At 58.1% G+C, this 19,982-nt stretch overlaps 1 protein-coding gene across 2 annotated transcripts in view; it reads right to left on the bottom strand.

Moving 5' to 3' along the window:
• Positions 1–1,274: 1,274 nt before the first annotated feature.
• The window catches only part of KCNJ4 (potassium inwardly rectifying channel subfamily J member 4), a 28,063-nt gene continuing 9,355 nt past the window's right edge, over positions 1,275–19,982 (bottom strand). The window contains exons 1-3 of one of the 2 annotated variants that reach the window (XM_072843962.1): positions 5,973–13,833; positions 3,735–4,018; positions 1,275–3,432 (exon numbers count right to left, since the gene is read on the bottom strand). In XM_072843962.1, coding sequence (XP_072700063.1) covers positions 2,047–3,393 — 1,347 coding nt within the window. In that variant the 5' untranslated portion in view covers positions 3,394–3,432; positions 3,735–4,018; positions 5,973–13,833 and the 3' untranslated portion in view covers positions 1,275–2,046. Of the gene's footprint in view, positions 3,433–3,734; positions 4,019–5,972; positions 13,834–19,982 lie in introns of those variants that run through there. The other variant, XM_072843963.1, reaches the window with a different exon arrangement.

Below are 19,982 nucleotides of genomic sequence, written 5' to 3'. Positions count from 1 at the left end.
TTAAAAAAAAAAAAAACTGTTAAAGCACGTTGGATGCACAATGTTTTACCTGAATGGCAGCCACGTTGCCAATGCTGGTGAAGTGGTGAATGCACAAAGCAGCTCACAGCACTTCACAGTAGGTGAGCTTGCCTGCTAGTTGCCTGTGTTTCCTGAGGTAGTGGCACCTTTTACCTAGAAGATTCCTGGGAACAGCGAGGGTTCCCTCTGCTTCCTTACACCTTGACTGTTGGGTACACAGCTGGCACCTAGACTACAGGTAGAGCTGGAGTAGCTCTCAAAATTGAAATGTTCTGTGATCGACTACCAAGTATGGCCACATGCCGCCCCAGTGTGGACACCCTTTGCCATGTGGCTCTACCATGCTTCCAAAGGCTGGAGATTTCCCACCCTTTGAATCTGGGCTGCCTTCGTGACCTCATTGGCCAATAGAATGCAGTGGAGATGATGTCAAGTTCGAAGCCTGGCTCAAGAGACCTTGTAGCTTCTGCCTTCGTGCCTCTTAGGTTGCTGCCCTGAGATGCCATGAAGGAATTTGGAAGAAGGGAGGCCCGGGCTGACAGCCAGACCAACTACCTGATGGGTGGGGCCATCTTGGATGGTACAGCCTACCTGACATTCCATGGCTGTTGGAGGGAGCCCAGAGAAACCAGGCAAATCCACCCACAGAAGCTCCAGAAAGAATATGGCACTGTGGTCTAGGTTTCAGAGTGGCTTGTTGCACAGCACAGGCTAACTGAAGCCCAGAGAAATGGAGGGATTCACCCCAAGTCCCACCTACAGTGAAATGGAGACCAAGTCTGACTAGGACCAGGTTTCCCAGCGTCCCACCAGTGTCCTGAGGGCAAATTCATCAGCCCAGCCTGGAGTGTGTGCCTGTGTGTAGATGTAACCAGGCAGGCCTTCCCCACTTCCCCCTGGTTACAGAGGGTTAGCTGACATCCACACAGGGCTTTCCTGCCCATCATCTCTCAGGAGGGAGCAGTGGCTCATCCCATTCTACGGATGGTGAAACTGAGGCCAAGAGCAGATGGGCAACTTGCTGGCAGCCATACAGCTGTTAAGTAGCAAAGCCCAGGTCCTCTGAAGCCTGCTGGGGATCTCTCCCATTGGATCCCAGGAAGGAGAATGGCAGGCGGTAAAGTCCCCTCCAAGGGTCAGTGTCTCAGAAAGGGACACATACGTACCACACACAGACACACTCACATCATGTTGGTCTCTCTCTCTCACTCTATCTCTTCTCTTCTGCTTGTCATCTTCAATCAGCCTACCCCTAATGGACCATATACTTTATTAAAAATATATAGTTACAAACTCCATTGTCAATCTGGGCTGGACCCCGGGGATCCGGAGGGACCACAGGGAGGGGATGGTCCTCGTCCTGCCTCTTGGGGCCCCACCTCTGCACCCAAACCCAACACCATCCAGGGGCCAGGATGGCTGGCTTTGGGGACCAGCCAGCTGGGCGGGGGGGGGGGGGGGGGGGGGAAGGGGCTAGGCTCACTGGGCCGGGAGGGGGAGGGGTTCACAGAGAGGGACCGCACCTCCTCATCCTGCAGGTACAAATGGCAGAAGGTGGATTTGGTGCCTCCATCTCTCCATTTATAGATATTTACAAAAGAAAGTCAAGAGCAACAGGTCACAGTCATGCAAAAGAAACGCACCCCCGCCCTCCCTCCCCCCACACTAACCCCTGCCCACCCCAGAACCCCATGATGCCCACCCCCCAGCAGTCCAGCCGCCTTCCCCAAGGTTCTGAGAGTAAAGGGGGCACGTCCTTGAAGTGTCAGTGGGAAAAGGGTGGTGGGTCTGGGGTCCCCGAGATGCCAGTAGGTAGGCTGACAGGGCAGAGGGGATCCTGGGCCCTTCCCAGGCCTGGGCTCTGGAGTCAATAGGAAGGGGTTCCCCAGTCTTTGAAGCCCCCACCTCCCTCCAGGAGGTCCATGGGGCCAGGGTCAGCTCTGTCCTGAGTGTGGAGGGGGTGTCCTGGCATCCCACCCCCCGGCAGAGGCTCTTGTGGGAAGTGACGAGGGCGGGGCCTGGAGGTCAGATGGCAGACTCCCTGCGGTAGGAGATGTTGTCCAGAGGGAGGGTGGCTTGCATGCGCTCCAGATCCAGGTGGCTGCCAAACTCCAGCATTCGGATGATGCCCGCCTCCTCCTTGGAGCCCGCCTCCAGGCCCAGGCCTGCGGCCACGGCAGCAGCGGCTGCCGCCTCCTCCTCCATCTCCTCTTCCTCCTGGCTCATGAGGGCCAGCTCATTCTCGTAGCAGAAGGCACTGGGCGGGGGCGGCGGGGCAGGCAGCACGGTGATCTTGCTCTCCTGAAGCTCCCGGGCGGAGCAGCAGGGCGTGCCGGCCACCTCGTAGGTCTTGTGGAAGCGCGAGTAGTCCACCTTGTAGTGGCTCTTCTCCTCGAAGACCACGGGCTCGAAGCGGTGGCCCCACAGGATCTCGCTGGCCAGGTAGGAGCTGCGGGCCTGGGTGGTCATGGCGGTGGCCTCCACCATGCCCTCGAGGATGACCACGATCTCAAAGTCCTCCGACTCCAGCTCCTCCTTGCCCATGCCATAGAGCGGGCTGTCCTCGTCGATCTCGTGGACGATGATGATGGGCGACACCAGGAAGATGCGGTCCAGGCCGATGTCGTAGCCCACGTTGAGGTCCCGCTGGTCCAGCGGCAGGTACTCGCCCTCCTGGGTCATGTAGGGCTTGATGAGCTGGGCCCGCACGTGGGCCTCCACGATGTGGCTCTTGCGCAGGTTGCCCACGCGCCACATCAGGCAGAGCTTGCCGTCGCGCACCGAGATGACCGCGTGGTGGCTGAACAGCAGCGTCTGCGCCCGCTTCTTGGGCCGGGCCATCTTGGCCATTATGGTGCCGATCATGAAGGAGTCGATGACGCAGCCCACGATGGACTGGACCACCACGGCGATGACCGCCAGCGGGCACTCCTCCGTCACGCACCGGAACCCGTAGCCGATGGTCGTCTGCGTCTCCACCGAGAACAGGAAGGCGCCCAGGAAGCCGTTCACGTGCATGATGCAGGGCTTGGGGGCCGTCGGGGCCGCCGCGCCACTGCCCGTCGGGGCCCCCGCCGCCGCCGCTGCCGCCGCCGCCGCCGGGCCGGCCTCCAGGTCGCCGTGGAAGAAGGCGATACACCAGAAGAGGAGGCCAAAGAAGAGCCAGGAGACGAGGAAGGCCGCGGAGAAGATCATGAGCATGTAGCGCCAGCGCGTGTCCACGCAGGTGGTGAAGATGTCCGCCATGTAGCGCTGCGACTTGTTGCTCAGGTTGGCGAAGTAGACGTTGCATTGGCCGTTCTTCTTGACGAAGCGGTTGCGGCGTTTCCGCCGGGGCACGTGGGCCTGCCCGTTGCGGCTGTGTCCGTGCATGTCCTGAGGCCGGCGTGGTCACCTGGGAAGACGCAGGGCCTGGGGAGGAGAAGCCCGACAGGTGAGATGCCGGCTCAGAAAGGGAAGGGCCGGGCCTAAGCCGCAGGACCTCCTGGGCCCGGGGACAGAATGTGGCCGGCGGGGTGCTTCCCACCGCGGGACGGAGCGTGGGGGCCCGAGCCGCGCCTCCAAGGGCCAGAAGCCGAGGCCACCGGCTGTCCCCTCTGAGCCTCCATGGCCCCCACCCTGTTTGGGGAGCCTCCCGGTACCCGTCTCGGCTCCACCACCTGCCCCACCTGCCCTGAGCGGAGGGAGCTGTGACCGCTCTGGCCCCTGCTCACCTCCCTGGGTTCAGCCGCTGCCCTCTTGGCTGTCTCTGGGGCTGGCCGTCCTCCCGTGCTGTCGACAGAGCGGCCAACGGCCACCTGCGGCTTTGTGCGTTTACTTAAAATTAAATACAATTTTAACTTCAGTTCTCCCCATTTCAAGCGCTCAGTAGCCACTTGTGGCTAATGGCTCCCATCTCCGACGGAGTTGATACAGAACATTTCCATCATTGTGGAAAGTCCTACGAGACTGTGCTGGGCCCCGTAGCCCCATGTGGGTTCCCGTCCTGTCCCCGGTCCTGTTGGGAACAGAAGTGGGTGAAGACGCCAATGGAAGTGGTTGAGATGGAGGAAGGGGGAGCCCCCACACTTTGGCTCCAATGGAGGCATCGCTAGTCCCACGTCACAGGTGAGGGAGCAGGGCTCAGAGAGGGGAAGTGACCTGCCCAAGGCCACACAGCTAGCTGTTGAGCGAATCCAAACTCAGGTGTGTCTAACCTTCGGTGCCCCCCGCCCCCAGGTGCTGTCAACATCCGTGGGCCCACGTGCGGAGGCCGGGAGGCAGGCACACCCGCTGCCTGGCTGTGACACCTGAGAAGACTCACTTCCCCTCACCTGTAAAATCGGGGGCTCAAAGCCTACCTCGCAGGACCCAGGAGGTAGTAGGTGCTTGGTCAAAGCCAGTCACCCCCCTGCCTTCCTTCGCGCGGCTCCAGAGCAGGAGGGAGCTGGCGAGAGGCAGGGTTTGCCTGTCAGCCTCCTCAGCTGTGTTTCAGTGGGGGCGGCGGGAGCACCAGCTGGGCCCACGGGGGGCAGCCCTCCCCGCACCCCCTCCCCGCCACGGCCCGGGAGGGAGAGGCCCTCGGTGCTGCCCAGGGCCCCAGCCGCTGGCGGGGCTGGGCCGGGGCCTGGGCGCCCGGTAACGTTTTGGCCCAGAATTATATAAGGCTGGAAGTTTCTATTTTCTGTTCTATTCTTCTTCCTGATCTAATTGTGCATCTGTGGCAATGTTTATACACTTCCCCGTTCAGGACAACTCCGTTGCCGCAGCAACCGGTGCGCGCCAACGCTGTAATTTAGAGATCAACAGCCTGGTGCCTGCCTGCGCCTCTTCCCCTCTTCCCGGGAGAGACTCCCTCCCTGGGCCAGGCCTGGGGGGTGAGCCCTGCCCCCCGCCTCCCCCGCCCCCCTCCCGGCTCCTTCCTCCCCCCCTCCGGCTTGTGCTCCCTGGGCCCCGGAGTCCTGCACTGCAGTCCTTCATCCACCGCGTAACGTGGGCAAGTCACTTGGCTGCCGTGAGCCTCGGCTTCTTCATCCGGAAAATAGGACCAGTGAGACCCGTCGGTCTGAAGATCTAACAGACAAACTAGGGGTGTGCAGTGCTGGCCCTTAAGGGGTCCTCAGTTTGGCCGGGAGTCCCAGACCCTGTCTGCCACCACCCCCCTGGGCCCAAGGCCTCACAGCCAGGGCTCCAGGTGGTAGCTCTAAGGAATTGGGGGTCAGGGGCCCCTTTTGGTGTTTAGGGAGGTCTTCCTTCACTAAACATCTCCCTCTCTGCTCTGCCCCACGGTCTCAGATGCCTCCAGTAGCCCCACAGAAGGAACGAGAGCCGGGAGGAACCAGAGATCACCAATTTCAAGACCCTCAGCTTGTATCTGAGGCCCAGGAAGCACAGACCTGGGATGGGTTTGCTAAGGGTCCCCGAACGAGGCAGGGTGGGCCAGCCCTGAGCCGGGGCTCCTGGGAAGTTAAGGTACTCCTGGAAGGAGGAGCCTCTTCCCTGGAGTGCCTGGGATAGGGCCTGGGGCTAGAGAAGAGAGGCTACCTGCTTGGCCCCCGCAGGCTCCAGGGAGAAGGACAGAGTGACAAAGTGTGGTGACCTGGCCTTTGACAAATGACACTGAGGCCCAGAGAGTATGAGGGCCTCACCCAAGGCCAGCTGTGAACCCAGGGTCTGCCCACAGGGACTGGCCCTGACCTGGGGGGTTCATCCCATGCCATAGAAGGCTCTTTACAGGGCTCTCCAGGAGGTGAGCATAAGGGAGATGGTCCCCGCATACTCTGGGCTGCTGGTCCTCCCTCACCGGCACTGCCTACTTCTCCCGTTCCTGAGGGCAAGTGGCAGAATGAGCCCAGCCCCAGGCTCCAAATTGAGCCCGATGCTCCACATGTCCCCACACAACACCCCCCATCCCAGCTTCCACCCTCACCCCCAACCCTCCCTTCCCATCACCCCATCCCCTCCAGCCTCACATCTCAGCCCAGCAGGGCACAGCTTGTCCTGTACCCATGCGTCTCCTCTCCTGGTCACAGCGGTGTTCTCAAGCCCCTGCGATATTCCGGGCCCTCTGCCCATTGCTCTGCTCAGCCACGGTCCCAAATGCTCACTCCTGGGCCTTTGGGAAAGCTGCCCCCCGACCCATCACCCTCCGCCATGGAGGAGCCTGCACGGAGCTTGTCCCCCTGAAGACCCTCGGTTGGTGGGGGCCCTGTCCAAATAAGTGAGCATTCCTGTCACTGCTCGCTCCTTCGGCAGGAATGAGAGGCTCACCCCTCAGCGCGTGGGCTGACCCACACAATGCCCGACCAGAAAGTGAAAAGTATGAAGCTTGGCATCGTGCTTTCATGTGACAACCACCGGGAGACAGCCAGGATTTCTTTCCCTTGTTTGTCACGCGGGGCTTCCTGGCAAAGGCCCAAGGGCTCAAGGGCAAAGTGTAGAAAGATGGGGCACAGACCGTAGAAGATGGGTATCACCTCCTCTGAATATAGATATTCTGTCGGAGAGAGCGCATTCCCTGGTTGTACTGGTGCCTGGATCATGTCTACAATGAAACCATACTTTTCTGGAAGGCAGGGAGCCGGTCTCATCCTCTTGCAACAAGTGTGCCATGAAACGAACACATAGAAGAACACGGTTTCGGCACACTTCCTCCGGCAGGGGCTCTGGGAGGCCCGGCCCCTCTCACTGCCTCTCGGGGTGACCTTGGACGAGACCTTCCCCTTCCTGGCCAGCTTCCTCTGCGGGACTATCCGGGATTCTGAGCGCATCCTGAGACTCCTTTCATGGTAAACATTCTTTCTTTGGGGAAATGATACGGATGGGAGATGCTGGCTGCCTTTAAAAACTTAATGTCCTTTCTTGGCAAAGTGAAGGATTGGCAATGCTGTGCCAGTTACCAAGCTTTTTTCTTTTTTCCTTTAATTTTACGGTGCTGTAAATGTCCAAAATCTGGAGCCCCTAGTCCAGACTTCACTGGATAACTAGAGAAACTGAGGCCAAGAGCAGGGCTGTGGCACAGGGAGGCAGCAGCTAGCCAAGGACATTCCGGCCTCAAGGAGATAGTGAATGTGACCAGCAGGGCTGTCAACTTGCTGGCACCATTGCTAACCTGCTCCTCCCTGAGTGGGGCTGGAGGCCCTGCCTGCCAGGGGTCCAGAGGAGGCAGGAAAAGACCCCACGCCTGTCACTATGTTTTCCTTCTGATTTGGTGACACCAAATGCCCCCTCCTTGCCCATAACACCCTTCATACAAGAAAAGCTGATAAAGTGACAGCAGCCCCAGTGGACTCCAGCAACCCTGGCAGGCTGTGAGGTCAAATCTCCCTGGGTGCACCTGCCCCACTCATGGGAAAATCACTAGTGGCTGCAGGGGCATGTCACCCTGGCCTCTAGCCCACAGGGGCAGCCCTTCCTAAGACCGGGGCCATGCAGGCTTTCTAGAAGGCAGGAAAAGGGGCAGAAGGCCACATGTAGGGACACCAAGCCAGACTGTAGGGCCTTGATGCATGTCATGGTCACTGGATGGGACAATAGGGGAGGTGAAGTGACTTGCCCGAGGTCACACTGCTCAGCCCTGGGGCCAGCTGAACCTGTTGTCCTGCTCTGTGGCTGCTCTCGGGGAAGGAACCCTCTGGAAGTGTCAGCTCCCTGCCAGGCACCGCCTGGTCTGTCTCACTGAAGCGTCACTGCAACCCTTTGTTTATTTAACAAGTATTTATTAAGCACCAACCACAGCAACAAACAGGGTTATTATTTCTCTTCTCAGCTGAAAAATCACAGGCTGGGGGTTGGGGAGTGGGGATGAAAATGGGGGTCACACAGCAGAAGCGGCTCCCACTCAGGTCCGGTTGGCTCCAGGTCCCCGGCTCACCCTGGTCCCCAGCCTCTGGCTTTGGGCTCCCTTTGCTCAACTCGGATCCAGATCCCCCCATGTCTGTCCGCAGCCCCCCAGGCCCAGCCCCAGCCCCTCCGGTCTCTGAATCTTCCCCGGCTGCACCGCCAGCCACAGCCCTGCCTCCTCTGAGCCCCTAGGCTCTCACCGCCTGTCTGCACCACTCGGCTCCTTCTCAACTGTGGGAAAAGAACACACTGGCGAAGCCCTTGTGTTTGGGTGGCAAGACGTGGCTCTTGATCTCAGCTCTGTCACCTCCTAGTGACAGTTTTGGACCTCAGTTTCCTCATCTGCAAAGTGGACACGATGGCGATAGTACCTACATCACCAGACCCCTGTTGAGGCAAGTGTGATAACCAGTAGAAACAGAAACCCCGGGCTGAGGGCTTCACTGGGCTTTGCAGGTGGAATGCAGATGATGGTGGTGGTGGTCGTGGTGATGATGATGATGATGGCGACACAGGACGGGGGATGGGGTCTGGGAAACCCAGCGTCAAGTCCTGGCTTCACCACTAACTGCTCCAGCCAGGTGCTCCTTCTCTCCATCTGCAAAATGGGGGACCAGATTTGCTCCCTGGCAGGAGAGCAGGAAGATGTAATGAAACAAGGTGCCCAGCACAGAGGAGCTGTGGGTGGGTGTTCCTGAGTCTGATTAGTCCCTTTCATCTCTGAAGCCCCTGGGGCTTGCACAGGGAGGCTGACCCTTCCTCTACCAGAAGGAGCACGCACAGGGCAATAGAGATGAGGTGGGGCCGAGGGGCTGACTCAGTGTACCCAGGAAGGAATTAGCACCATTGTTCCCTTCCTCAGTCCCCTGAGGACCCCGGGGCCGGCCACTCCTCCAACTCTGTCTGGGGCCTGGTTTGGGTGAGTGTTCACTCAGCTCGCACGCACAGGGCTTTGCATGGGGTGAGAAAGGACTCAAGGCCTGGCAGCTGAGCTGTGCTCCTCAAAGAGTAAAAGGGACCTGAAGATGGATCTAGCCATGGGGGACATTGCCCACAGCCCTCTGGAGGCCCCTGTCCTGCTCCTCAGACCCCAGGTCTTCATGAGTCTCAAGAACCCCCATCTTCCTGCTGCAGAGGCTTCAACCCTGGACTCTGTACCACTTTCTGCCTGTGTCACCTTGGGCGCATTACTTAGCCTCTCTGGTCCCTATCCTCATCATCTCTAGGTGGGGCTCACAATAGCCCTTACCTCATAAAACTGTAATGAGGAAAAAATGGGATCATGCACATCACATGCCCAAGTGCAGAGTAAGTGATTGCTAAGTGGTACAAATCACTCCCAGGGCTGACCAGTCCTTCCTTGCCCTCCTCCTCCCTCTGATTTTCAGCGGCAGCTCCCCAGAGCCCGCCCTGCACCCATCACATGGCCCCACCCGGGTTGTTTTCCAACACCAGTCCTGGGAGCAGCTGAGTGAGGGCAGTGGCCACAACATCCCATTCCAGGACTGGGCCAGAAGTGGGATGGGTCCCGCCTCGCTCCAGCAGATCCCCTGACCTCTGTGAGCCTTAGTGTCTTCCTTTGCAAAGGAACATGGTAATGCCTACCTTGCAGGGTAGTCGTGAGGGCCTGATGCAGATTGCCAGTTGTCACAGACATGCAGGCCACATAGTGGGGGCTCAATGAACCCTGTTCCTCCCTCACACTTTTCTGGACCATGAAATCCCACTGCGCCCCCCTCCCCGCCATAGGCCCTCCCCCACTGGCCACCGGTGTGACATTGCAAAATCCACTCAGAGCATTTAGCGTGTCCTTCCTCTGTGCCGGCGCTCTTCCGAGTGCTTTACACTGATCAATTCTTGCCATGCTCACCGTGACCTCAGAGGAAGTTACCATTATTATCACTACTTTAGAAGTCAGAAGACTAAGGCATAGAGAAGTTCAGCAACTTGTCCAAGGTCACACAGCCCATTAGTGGCAGAGCCAGGATTTAGACGCAGGCAGTCAATGCCAGAGCACGTTCAGTAGACACTCTACTCTCCTGCCCTGAAGAAACACTGTCACGTTGCATGTTTCTTCCACTTAGTAAACATTTATCAAGCCCTACTATGTGCCAGGCTGTCAAATCAGACCTTTGGGGAAAGGAGAAGCTGGGCATAGGGCAGTTGTCATAGGGCAACCTGGAGCCAGGACATGGTCCCTGATTCTAGAGCCAGACACACAGAAGACTGGGTTCCCAGAGAGGCCCGGAGCAATGTGGGGTGGACTGGCTCATGCTTCCAGCTTTGCACCCTAGCTCTCAACTTTCCCTCCCAGCCACTCAGCCAGCAGGTGAACAGGCTTAGAAAGCAAGTTCCCCCAGAATGTCCAGAGAGGCTACTGGTCGTGGCCAAATGGCAAGAACTGGTAGCCACAGGACCTAAGGGTCACTGCTCCAACCTGCAGACGTGCCCTTTACTGCATTGCCAGCACCTGGCTCCTGCCCTGACGGAGAGCTCACCACCCCCATAGGAGCCACCTCTCTTGGCCCGACAGTCCCACCAAAGGGACTGTTCCCCAAACACCTGTGCCCTTCTTCTACACAGGGATTAGAAGGTGAGAGCAGATCCCTGGAGGCTTCTATTTTCCAGAACAACCTCAGCTCTCATTGGTGGTGGGATTCAATCCCCAAGGGCCTCACTGTGGCTTCTCGGGGCCTGGTCTGCTGCTCATTCTTCCTCCAGAGTCACTTGGTCACTTACTATGCATGGCACCCTTGCTGTGGGTCAGACCCAGGCTATAGACTCACCCAACTTACGGATCAGCTGGGGAGAGACAGTGTACACGTAATAGCATCTGCATAGCTGGGCAGTCAGAAATTGTGGTAAGCTGCTTGAAGGAAAAGTTTGGCATGATGTAAGGGAAAGGACACGGGGCTCTGGTTTGGTGGGGGTCCCCTACGGCCTCTTTGAGAAAGTGACATTTAAACTGAGCCCTGAGTAGTGACTGGGAGTCGAGTCAGTGAGGAGAATTGTGTGTCTGTGTAAAAGCTGGGGTGTAGAACATTCCAGAAGGAGTTTCGCATGTCAAGTGCAGCAAGTCCAGTTAGTGAGAGTGACGTGAGCAAGAAGATGGAGAGCAAACTTGCTCAGGAGGAGGCCTCAGAGGTAGGGGGTGGGAAGGATTATGGATTTTGCCCTCTAGGCCACAGGAAACAGGGGGGCAGGCAGTTGGGTTTTGCCTAGTTTGATCTTTTCAATTATCATGTGAAATCTTTAAGACAAATAGGAATAAAGAATAATACAATAATCCCTGTGTATTCAGCACCAGGCTTAAGAAATAAAACCTCCTCGGGATCCCTGGGTGGCGCAGCTGTTTGGCGCCTGCCTTTGGCCCAGGGCGCGATCCTGGAGACCCGGGATCGAATCCCACGTTGGGCTCCCGGTGCATGGAGCCTGCTTCTCCCTCTGCCTATGTCTCTGCCTCTCTCTCTCTCTCTCTCTCTCTGTGTGACTATCATAAATCAATAAAAAAATAAAATAAAATAAAACCTCCTCACGGTGCCTGGGGGGGCTCAGTCGGTTAAGCATCCGACTCTTGACATCAGCTCACGTCTAGATCTCAGGGTCCTGAGTTCAAGCCCCACATTGGGCCCCATGCTGGGCGTGGAGCCTACTTTGAAAAAACAAAATCCTCCTCGATTTGGCTCCTGTGGATCCTGAGGCCTCGACTGACCGAGCCTAGTGCACCCACGGAATGAGAGGTGCTAGGGCCCCAGGTGTGGTACCCCCTACAAGCCAGAGGCTTTGAAGCAGGCTCCAAGGGATGAGCATGTGGGGTGCAGTAGCAGCGGGTTGCAGGGGGCAGTTGGGAGGAGGGGTGCTGGGGACAGATAACAATGGGACACTGAAAGAGGACCAGATTTAGGGAGTGATGGTTCCCATCATGTGGTGGCCATGGGATGTTCAGGTGGAGAAGTCCACAGCATCTCAGACCCTGAGGTCTGGGCGGAGACATGTGACGCTGACCACCTGTGGCGGTGTTTTAAGTTGTGGAAGTGGGTGTAGCCGCCTGGGGCAGGAATGCTGGGGAGGAGAGCCTCTGAGCATCTCCTGCACATGGACGATGGAGAAAGAGCAGCAGGACAGCAGGACCGAAGCCAAGAGAAGAGGAGTTTTAACACAGCTGCCCAGTTAGCCCTGGCCAGTCCAGACCACATGAGGCCAGCGGCCCCACATCCTCTTTTCACTGGGATGCTGTCCCTCCTCAGCCACAAAGGGCAAAGTGAGGACATTTGCGCAGGAGAAGGCAAGGTGCTGGGGACGGAAGCTGTGGTGGGTCAGGGGGCAGGAGCAGAGGTGGCCTCAGCACAGCCCAAGCCCAGGGCAAGCGCCCCAACAGGGGAAGGGGAGGCAGGTGCAGAGATCACCACCCCAACCTTGGTCTCTCAGTGAACGAGACTGTAGGAGCTGGGGCTGACGGCGGGCGGGGGAGAGGGTCTCCCTGAGCCACACACACTGGCACCAGGTTCCCTGGATTTTCTGATGGGCCCCCACAGGCCACACCTAAGAAGAGGTATGGGAAAAGGAAGGAGTAGGGGACGTCTAGCCATGTCCCAGGCTTACTTTCTGCCTTGCCCTGTGAGGCCCTGGGTGGCTTCGGGAGCCACGGGACTGCCTGTGACACTTGGGTGCCCTCCTGGGGCCTCAGCCTGCAGACAGTCACACACGAGGGGAGCCAGGCCCCTTGTCTGCCCAGCCTGGCCTGGGAGCAGCCTGATGCCCATCCACGAACGACACCTCACACAGCCGGGGGGGAAAAGAGCCCCAGAAGGAGCAATGTGGGTCTTCAAGATGTGTTTTTAAGCCAAAAAAAAAAGGCAACAGTGATGAACATTGAGTATAGTATCTGCCAGTTGTGTAAAAAAGGAAAGAAATTTATAGACACACATATTTGCTTGTCTGTGGATGGAGACCCAGGAAACTGGTGACACTGGCTGCCTCCGGGGAGGGGAAGCAGGTGTCTGGGGATGGGGTGGGAGGAAGAATTCTCACTGTATTCCTGTTTGTGTCTTTTTAATTTTAGAACCATATGAATGTATTACCTACAGAAAAAAAGACACATAGAAAGCTTTAAAATTAGTGCATACATATGTGTATTTTTCTGAGGCTTACAGAGCATTCATCAGGTCCTCCTCAAAAGGGCCTGTGATCCCAAAAAGCCTGAGAACGCTTGACTTCTGTGCTGTGTGGCCATGGGAAGACGCCTTAACTTCTCTGAGTCACATCCATAAGATGGGGAGGAATAACGCCCACTGCGTCGGCATGCTGGGAAGATGAGCAGCGGCGGTGGACGGTAAGAGTTTATAAACTGTAAAGGGCAGAAGCGCTTCTTGAAGGGGATGGCTTAGCGTCCTCCCCCACTCTCTCCACGGCCCCCTCCGGGGCTCCTCTCCTGGGCTCAGCAGCCCTGAAGGGCACCCTGACTTCTCACCCCTGCCTTGGTCCTTGGGTCCTGCTGGCCCTGGGGGCCCCAATCCCGACGGCCACTCTCGGCCTACGGCCTCTATATGCACACGGCTGGCAGGGCCCAGGCTGGCCTGGCCGAAGATACCACGGACCCTGACCGCCCCCATTGTCTTCCGAAGCAGCCGCGGGAGGACTGGGCGTCTGCTAACCGTCTGAGGGGCAGGGCAAACCCAGCATCGCCAAGACAGACAGTGGCCCCCCTCCTGCCTTCCCCATCACAGTCTGCGACCTCCCAGGGGGTCCTTAACTAACACCTGCACATCACCCTCCAGGCCTCCCAGAGCCAGCCATCCCCGTAGCAGTGGGACGTGTCCACGCAGCCTGCAGAGCGCCCCCTGCTCCCAGCATCACCACTGCGCAACTCCACGGCCTCTCCCCCTGCCATCCCACCTCCACACGGGCTGGGGTCCCACGTTGTCCCTCCACTGCTTCTGCTCGCACCTTGCCACCCTTCAGGTCTGAGTCAGAGGCTGCCTCCTCCCAGAGCCTCCCCCCTCCGCCCCCTCCCCCGTGCTCGCTGCCTGTGTCCTGATCCTCAGGGCCTGTATCGGCTCCAAACCGATTTCATTTGCGATCGGCTTCAGTGCAGGGATCTTGAATCTCCACTTCACCCCCGGGGCCCCAGGGCCTGGCACACAGTGGACCCTTAGCAAGCATCCGATGAGTGACAAAGAAACAAGATAATTTTGGCTTGTCATAATCCCCGGGAAGGACCTAACAGGGGCTATGACAGAATGTGACCAAGGAGGAGCTATTTCTGGCACCGCAGTCAGGGAGAACCTCCCGGCGGAGGCGGGCCCTGAGTGGAGGCCAGAAGGAAGCCTGCCCTGGCCTGAGTCCTGTGGGGTGGCAGTGAATGCGGGACAGCGGCAGCCTCAGGCCTTGGTGGCACTCGCCCGCAGAGCTTCTCTGAAGGTGTCCCCCAAGAGTCCCCGGGGGAGCGAGCAGGGCATCCCTGATTCACACCGAGGGCTCTAGGCCCCTAAGAGAAGTTCCAAGGACCGGAGGACGGGCGGGGATGCTGGGGGCGGCAGGCAGCTCTCAGAAGGGCCGGAGGCCGCGGTAGGAACACTCACCTCTGCTTCCACCCCACACTCCTGCTCATCCACAGACCTGAGCGACTGTCCCTGTCGGGATGCCTGCTATACCCTGCAGAGGGCTGCGTGCTTACCATTCTGGCCCTCGGCCCCGCTGGCTCCTAAGGCCAGAGACTCTGGGACTCCACTCATTCATTCATTCATTCATTCATTCGTCACCCTAAGCCTATGCTGAGCTGGAGTGGCATCTGCCCTCCTGCCTGGTGTGTCTGCGCCGCAGCTCGGTGCCTTCCTCGGGGGTTGCTCTATAAATCACCGTGGAATGAATGAACGTTTATTGAGCACCTACCATGTGCTGGGGGAAGAGGAGTGAGTAAGCACAAGCCTGCCTTGCTGAGCTCCACGTGGAAACATGAAGGGTCTGCAAGGGCAGAGGGCTTCTAGAGGGGTCCTGGGGAAGATGTGGGGCAAGCCGGGAGTGGGACGAGGGAGCGAGGTTGGGCCAGGGCTGGGCTGGGCAGAGTGGGCCCTGGGCTGGCTTTGGGGCTCCAGAGCTCTGAGGTAAGTGGGCTGCTGGGCCGCGGCAAGGAGGTCTAAAGACAGAATAGTGGCACCCTGGAATTGTCGGCACTTATATCCTTAGGGACTGAGCATCCTGGAAAAAAAGGAATCTGTACACCCGAGCCTCTGTCAGTGCTGCCGCCAGGATTTCCATACAGGGCAGTGGCTTTTAAACTTTCTGACCGACACCCAGGTTAAAAACAAACACACTATACGTTGCTATTCATTATACAACATATATATTTTAAGACCTATAACGAGAGTGTTACAAAATAATGCCCTCACTGCATACAAAGCACTTGAAAGTTTCTCTGTCATTAAAAAAATCAAGTAGTGAGCTCACTAAATCAGTTTCATGACCACTGATGGATCAGGACCCGCGTGTAATCTGAAGAGCACTGACCTGCCAAAATGCCGGGTGCTCAGGAGCCCTGACCTGGCTGAGATGGGATCTAGGGCTTGTTTATGTTCTTTTCCAGTGTCCCTGGGTGGGCACAAGCCCAGGGCCTGTCTGGAAGGTAAGACTGCCCATGCCAGGGCCATGGGCTTTTGGAGGGCACAGCTGTGGGGAGAATTGTTGGAGTTCATGAGGGACTACTTGGAACAGTCTGTTAGACCCTTAGGGTCACGGGACCTCTGCCTCGTGGCCCAGACAGTAAGGACTCCGGGTTCTGGGTCTAATTCCTTCCTCTGGTCCTATATTAGAACCTGCCGCTGTCCCCCTAACAGATGTTATTCAGCAGCTGCTTGCATACCTCCCATGACAGGGAGCTCACCCCTCCTCAGGCAGCTCACCAGAGTGTGTGGAGTGAGGCTTTGCTGTGCGCTATTAATACAGCTGATAACCGTAACTCCCTCCCACGGCTGGCAGTCTGCTCTCCTATCTCATGGCCTGTCACCCTAGGGACCCAGGCCAGCTCCAGCATGAGGTCATGCCCGCTCTCTGCCCCACCTGATTCCTTCTCCTCCCTGTTGCCCAGCTCTTGCCCAGTGTCTGGGGGATGGCTCTGAAACCCAGCCAGAGAGGCTCTTTCCAAGGTCAGGTGGCCTGAGGATCTGCAGCTGCACGTCCTGGCGCTGGTGCTCAGCCAGCCCTACCCCCACCCGAGCAGGTCTGGAGGGCTCAGCAGAGAGTTTGGGCGCTGACACACAAGATAACTAGAGAAGAGATATCTGAAGGTGATGGCCAGTGAGTGCGGGGGCTGGGGCCTGGCCACCGCCACCAGTCGCCACTGACTGGTTGGGCCACACAGCGGCTCACGTCAACGATGGGCCACGTTACACTCAAAGTACATGGATCTTCCCAGCAACCCACAGAGGCAGTGAAACAAGCCCACCCCACAGGTCAAGGGATGGAGGCTCAGAGAGGTGAATAGACTGCCCAAGGCCACACAGCCTCTCAGGGGTGGAGTTGGACTTGAACCCAGATCTGTTTCCCATCCACATGGTTCAGCTGGAACTACTGCAGCCAGAGGAGAGAAACCTTGGGGGAGCAGGGGGCAGCCAGCCATCCCTCCTGTAGGGAAGAGGCTGGTTCCCTCAGAGCAAAAGCCAAAGTGGGAGGCCCATATCCCTTAGCAGAACCTTCCAGACACAGTGGGCTGCCCCAGGAGATAGCAAGCTCCCTGTGAAGAGGGGTTTGGGGGCTCTGATGCCCATGTGTCAGGGTGGCTGAGCTCCTTCTGCCCTCTTGCACCCTGTTGCCCACAGCCAGGGCACCTCCAGCTCTGTACCTGCCACCGTCCCTATATGGTCCCATGGAGTTTCCAAATTGCTGGCCCCCGTTCCATCCATTCCCTGGGCTGAGTGGCACTTTGTCACAGGGCAGAGGGCTTGGACTTCTTCTCAGGCCCACAATGGGAGTCTGGGGTAGAGGCTGGGAGGGAAGCTGCAGGGTGGGGTAGGGGAGAGGCTTCACCTGGGTCAGTAAAATGGGATCAATCCCTCCAGTCACCTACCCCTTCCTTCCTGGCCTAGCTCAGCTCCCCTCCCGTCTTGCAGCCTAGGTTGACCTGGGGGGTGCTTTGACAGCAGACAGGGCAACAAAAGGGAAAAGCCAAGTACCTCCCCCCATTGCCACAGGTTGTCCCTGTGTCACAGAGGAGCAGAGAGGTTTTCAGGGAGACAGTGATCCAGTCAAGGTCACAAGGGCTAAGTGAGGGGAGTGCAGCCAGGATTCAATCCCAGGCCTGGATGACTTGGGCAGCTGCACCAGATGTGATGGTGGGGGGGGGGGGGCTGCTGTCCTGCTGTCCTTTTCCCTCCTTCCAGGCTAAGATTGGCTCAGAGAGAGGCTGGAGGAGACCCAGTTCTCCCTCCCTCCTGTAGCCCCCACAAGATAGGGAGCATCTGAGAAAGAGGAAGAGAGAGAGAGAGAGAGAGAGAAGGGTGGGTGTTGACAGTCCCAGGGCTGGGAGGCTGAGGAGTCAGGAGGGCCAGTCTAGCCCCACCTCTTGCCACCATTGCTGTGTGACCTTGGGCAATTCACTGTGGTCTCTGGGCTCAGATGCTCCCCGTCCCAACAGAGTATGGGGACAGTACAGGATTAGGTGGAGCCATAAGAAAATGCTGGGGAGAGTTTTCTGCAACTTCTCAGGCCCAGGGGTGCCTCTGCTCAAGCACACGCCCCCTGTCCAGCCCCAACTCCCCTCTGCCCTTCTAGAGGCCATTGAGTCCACCTGAGGAGGTGGAGACCAAAGCTCCCAGTGGCTAGGGGACCTTGCCCACACCTTCTCCCTGCACCACTCAGCTGGGGCCCAGAACACTAAGGAGCACCTGTCTTGGTGGCCTCTCTCCTTGAGCTGCCAGTGCCCCTCATGGACACCTCACCACCCCCTGTCCACCAAAACCAGATGTTCTGGCCGCTGGCACTAGAGCTAGCCAATAACTGTGGCCCAGGTGGTCACAGGGAGGAATGGGGGAACTGGCACAGATAAAGGGGAGCCCTGAACTGCAAGGGACACACGTTTCCTCTTTCAGCAAGCCAAACAGAGGGTCCCAGAATGGCTGGAACTGGGAGTATCCCAGCAGGACAGAGGTATACGGCTGTTTCTACCCGCTGGACCTTGGGGTAAACTCTGGCTGCTAGCTGAGCCTCAGTTTCCTCAATTGGAAAGTGAGAGTGATGGCCCTCACAGGGTGGCAAGGAGACTTAAATAAAACCACGAATACAAAGCCTGCCTAGAGCCTGGCACATGGGAGCTTGTCCCCCTTCCTGCAGCAGGACCCCCAAGAAAACCTCCCTGTCAGCCCTGCCCCCCTCCCCCCCCCCCCAGCGACAGCACCACCTCTCCAAGCGGCCAGGTGGGGCGTCTGAGTGTGCTGTGCGTGAGGGAGCGTGTGAGAGAGTTGTGTGAGTGTGTGCTAGAGTGCAAGAGAGCCGGCAGGGAGGACAGGGGGGGAAAGGCAGGGAGAGGGGAGACAAAAGGGGGGTAGGGCCACACCCCAGCACTCCCCTGCCCCATTCACCCACCTGCATGTCCTAGAACGAACCGAACCGTGGTCTCAGAATCAAGCAAAACCCGCCCGCTCAATCCTCGGCCCAGTCACTTTCTATTTTGTCCCGCCAGCCACTCCCCCTTGCTGGACCTCAGTGTCCCCTGCTGTAAACAGAGCCGGGCCGTCCCAAGTCTCTGCAGCTTCATCACGGCCCAGGGACCAGATAGTGGGCCGCAGGGGCAGAAGCATCCCTGTTCTTGGAGAGCAAGGGGCCGAGACCCAGAGGCTGCTGGAGCGTGAGCCCACCCTGCCCCCCAAGCTGCACCCCACCCACCACCCTGAGAGCCCCGGGTGCGCGCCGGCAGGAGCGCGCGTGCGTGTGTGACTCAAGGTCTATTCATAGCTGAGCTCCACCAGCTGCAGCGTCACAAGCAGAGGGGCCTCAGCCCGTATTATTATTTCAATTACCATCTGAATTAAAAGTTTGAGCAGCGATCAGCCCACGTAGCGAGGGGAAGAGGGAGCAGGAGAAAAATAAAGATGAAAAGGAGAAGAAGGGCTGCGCCCGGAGATTCCCCCCACTCCCCAAGGAAGGCTGAGTCGCCCAGGAGGCTTAAAGGTTATGCCAACCTCCAAGATTCCTGCCCGCCCCATGCCCAGGGCCCAGGGTCCTCGTGGGCATGGGAGGAGCACTTTGAGATGACAGCCCAGGAGCAGTGATGCTGTGGAAATAGATCATTGGTCACACAGACCAGCACATCAAGCTCAGAGAGGGTGGGGAGCTGACCTAAGGTCGCACTGGGAGCCACACCCAAGACTGCTGGCGCCAAGCTCCTCCTCTCTTGCCAGGCAGGTCCCACCCACAGGATCCCAGGACCTCCCAGAGTGTATGGCACTGACATCCGTGGGTGGCCCTGGGGCAGGACCAAGGAGGACAGAAGCGGACCTGCCGCCCCTGCTGGTGTCTCTTCCTGCTCCCTTCACATTCCCGAGGCCGACTCCCCTACCCCGACCCACAGCCCTAGCCTTGAGCCAGCACTCTCTCAGCTCTGCCAAACCCTGGAGCGATTGGCACCTCCAATCCCAGACTTCACACAATCGTGGGCCCAAAGGACCCTCCTGACCCACCAGTGCAGGGAACGAGGCCCCTGACTCAAATCTGACTTGCTGGGCACCTTTGAGCAGGACATTCTCTGTTTCTGTGCCTTAGTCTTCCCATTTGTTTTTTTTTGTTGTTGTTTTTTTTTTTTTTTAAATTTTTATTTATTTATGATAGTCACAGAGAGAGAGAGAGAGAGGCAGAGACACAGGCAGAGGGAGAAGCAGGCTCCATGCACCGGGAGCCTGATGTGGGATTCGATCCTGGGTCTCCAGGATCGCGCCCTGGGCCAAAGGCAGGCGCCAAACCGCTGCGCCACCCAGGGATCCCTAGTCTTCCCATTTGTAAAGGCAGTTCTTCCTTGGGTGCATGTCTATACCCATGTCTTCAGAATGGAGCCCCCAGAGGATCCTTGAGGGGGTGTCATGCTGTGGGGGCGACACATCATCTCCTGCCAAACCCCAGCCCAGGGGAGGGACTTTTTCCATTCTTTTCTCAAG

This window comes from Canis lupus, chromosome 11 (genome assembly GCF_048164855.1).
Source record: "Canis lupus baileyi chromosome 11, mCanLup2.hap1, whole genome shotgun sequence".
Lineage (NCBI taxonomy): Eukaryota > Metazoa > Chordata > Mammalia > Carnivora > Canidae > Canis > Canis lupus.
Note: the sequence above shows the minus strand (reverse complement) of the source record. Positions and strands in the feature narration are given on the sequence as shown.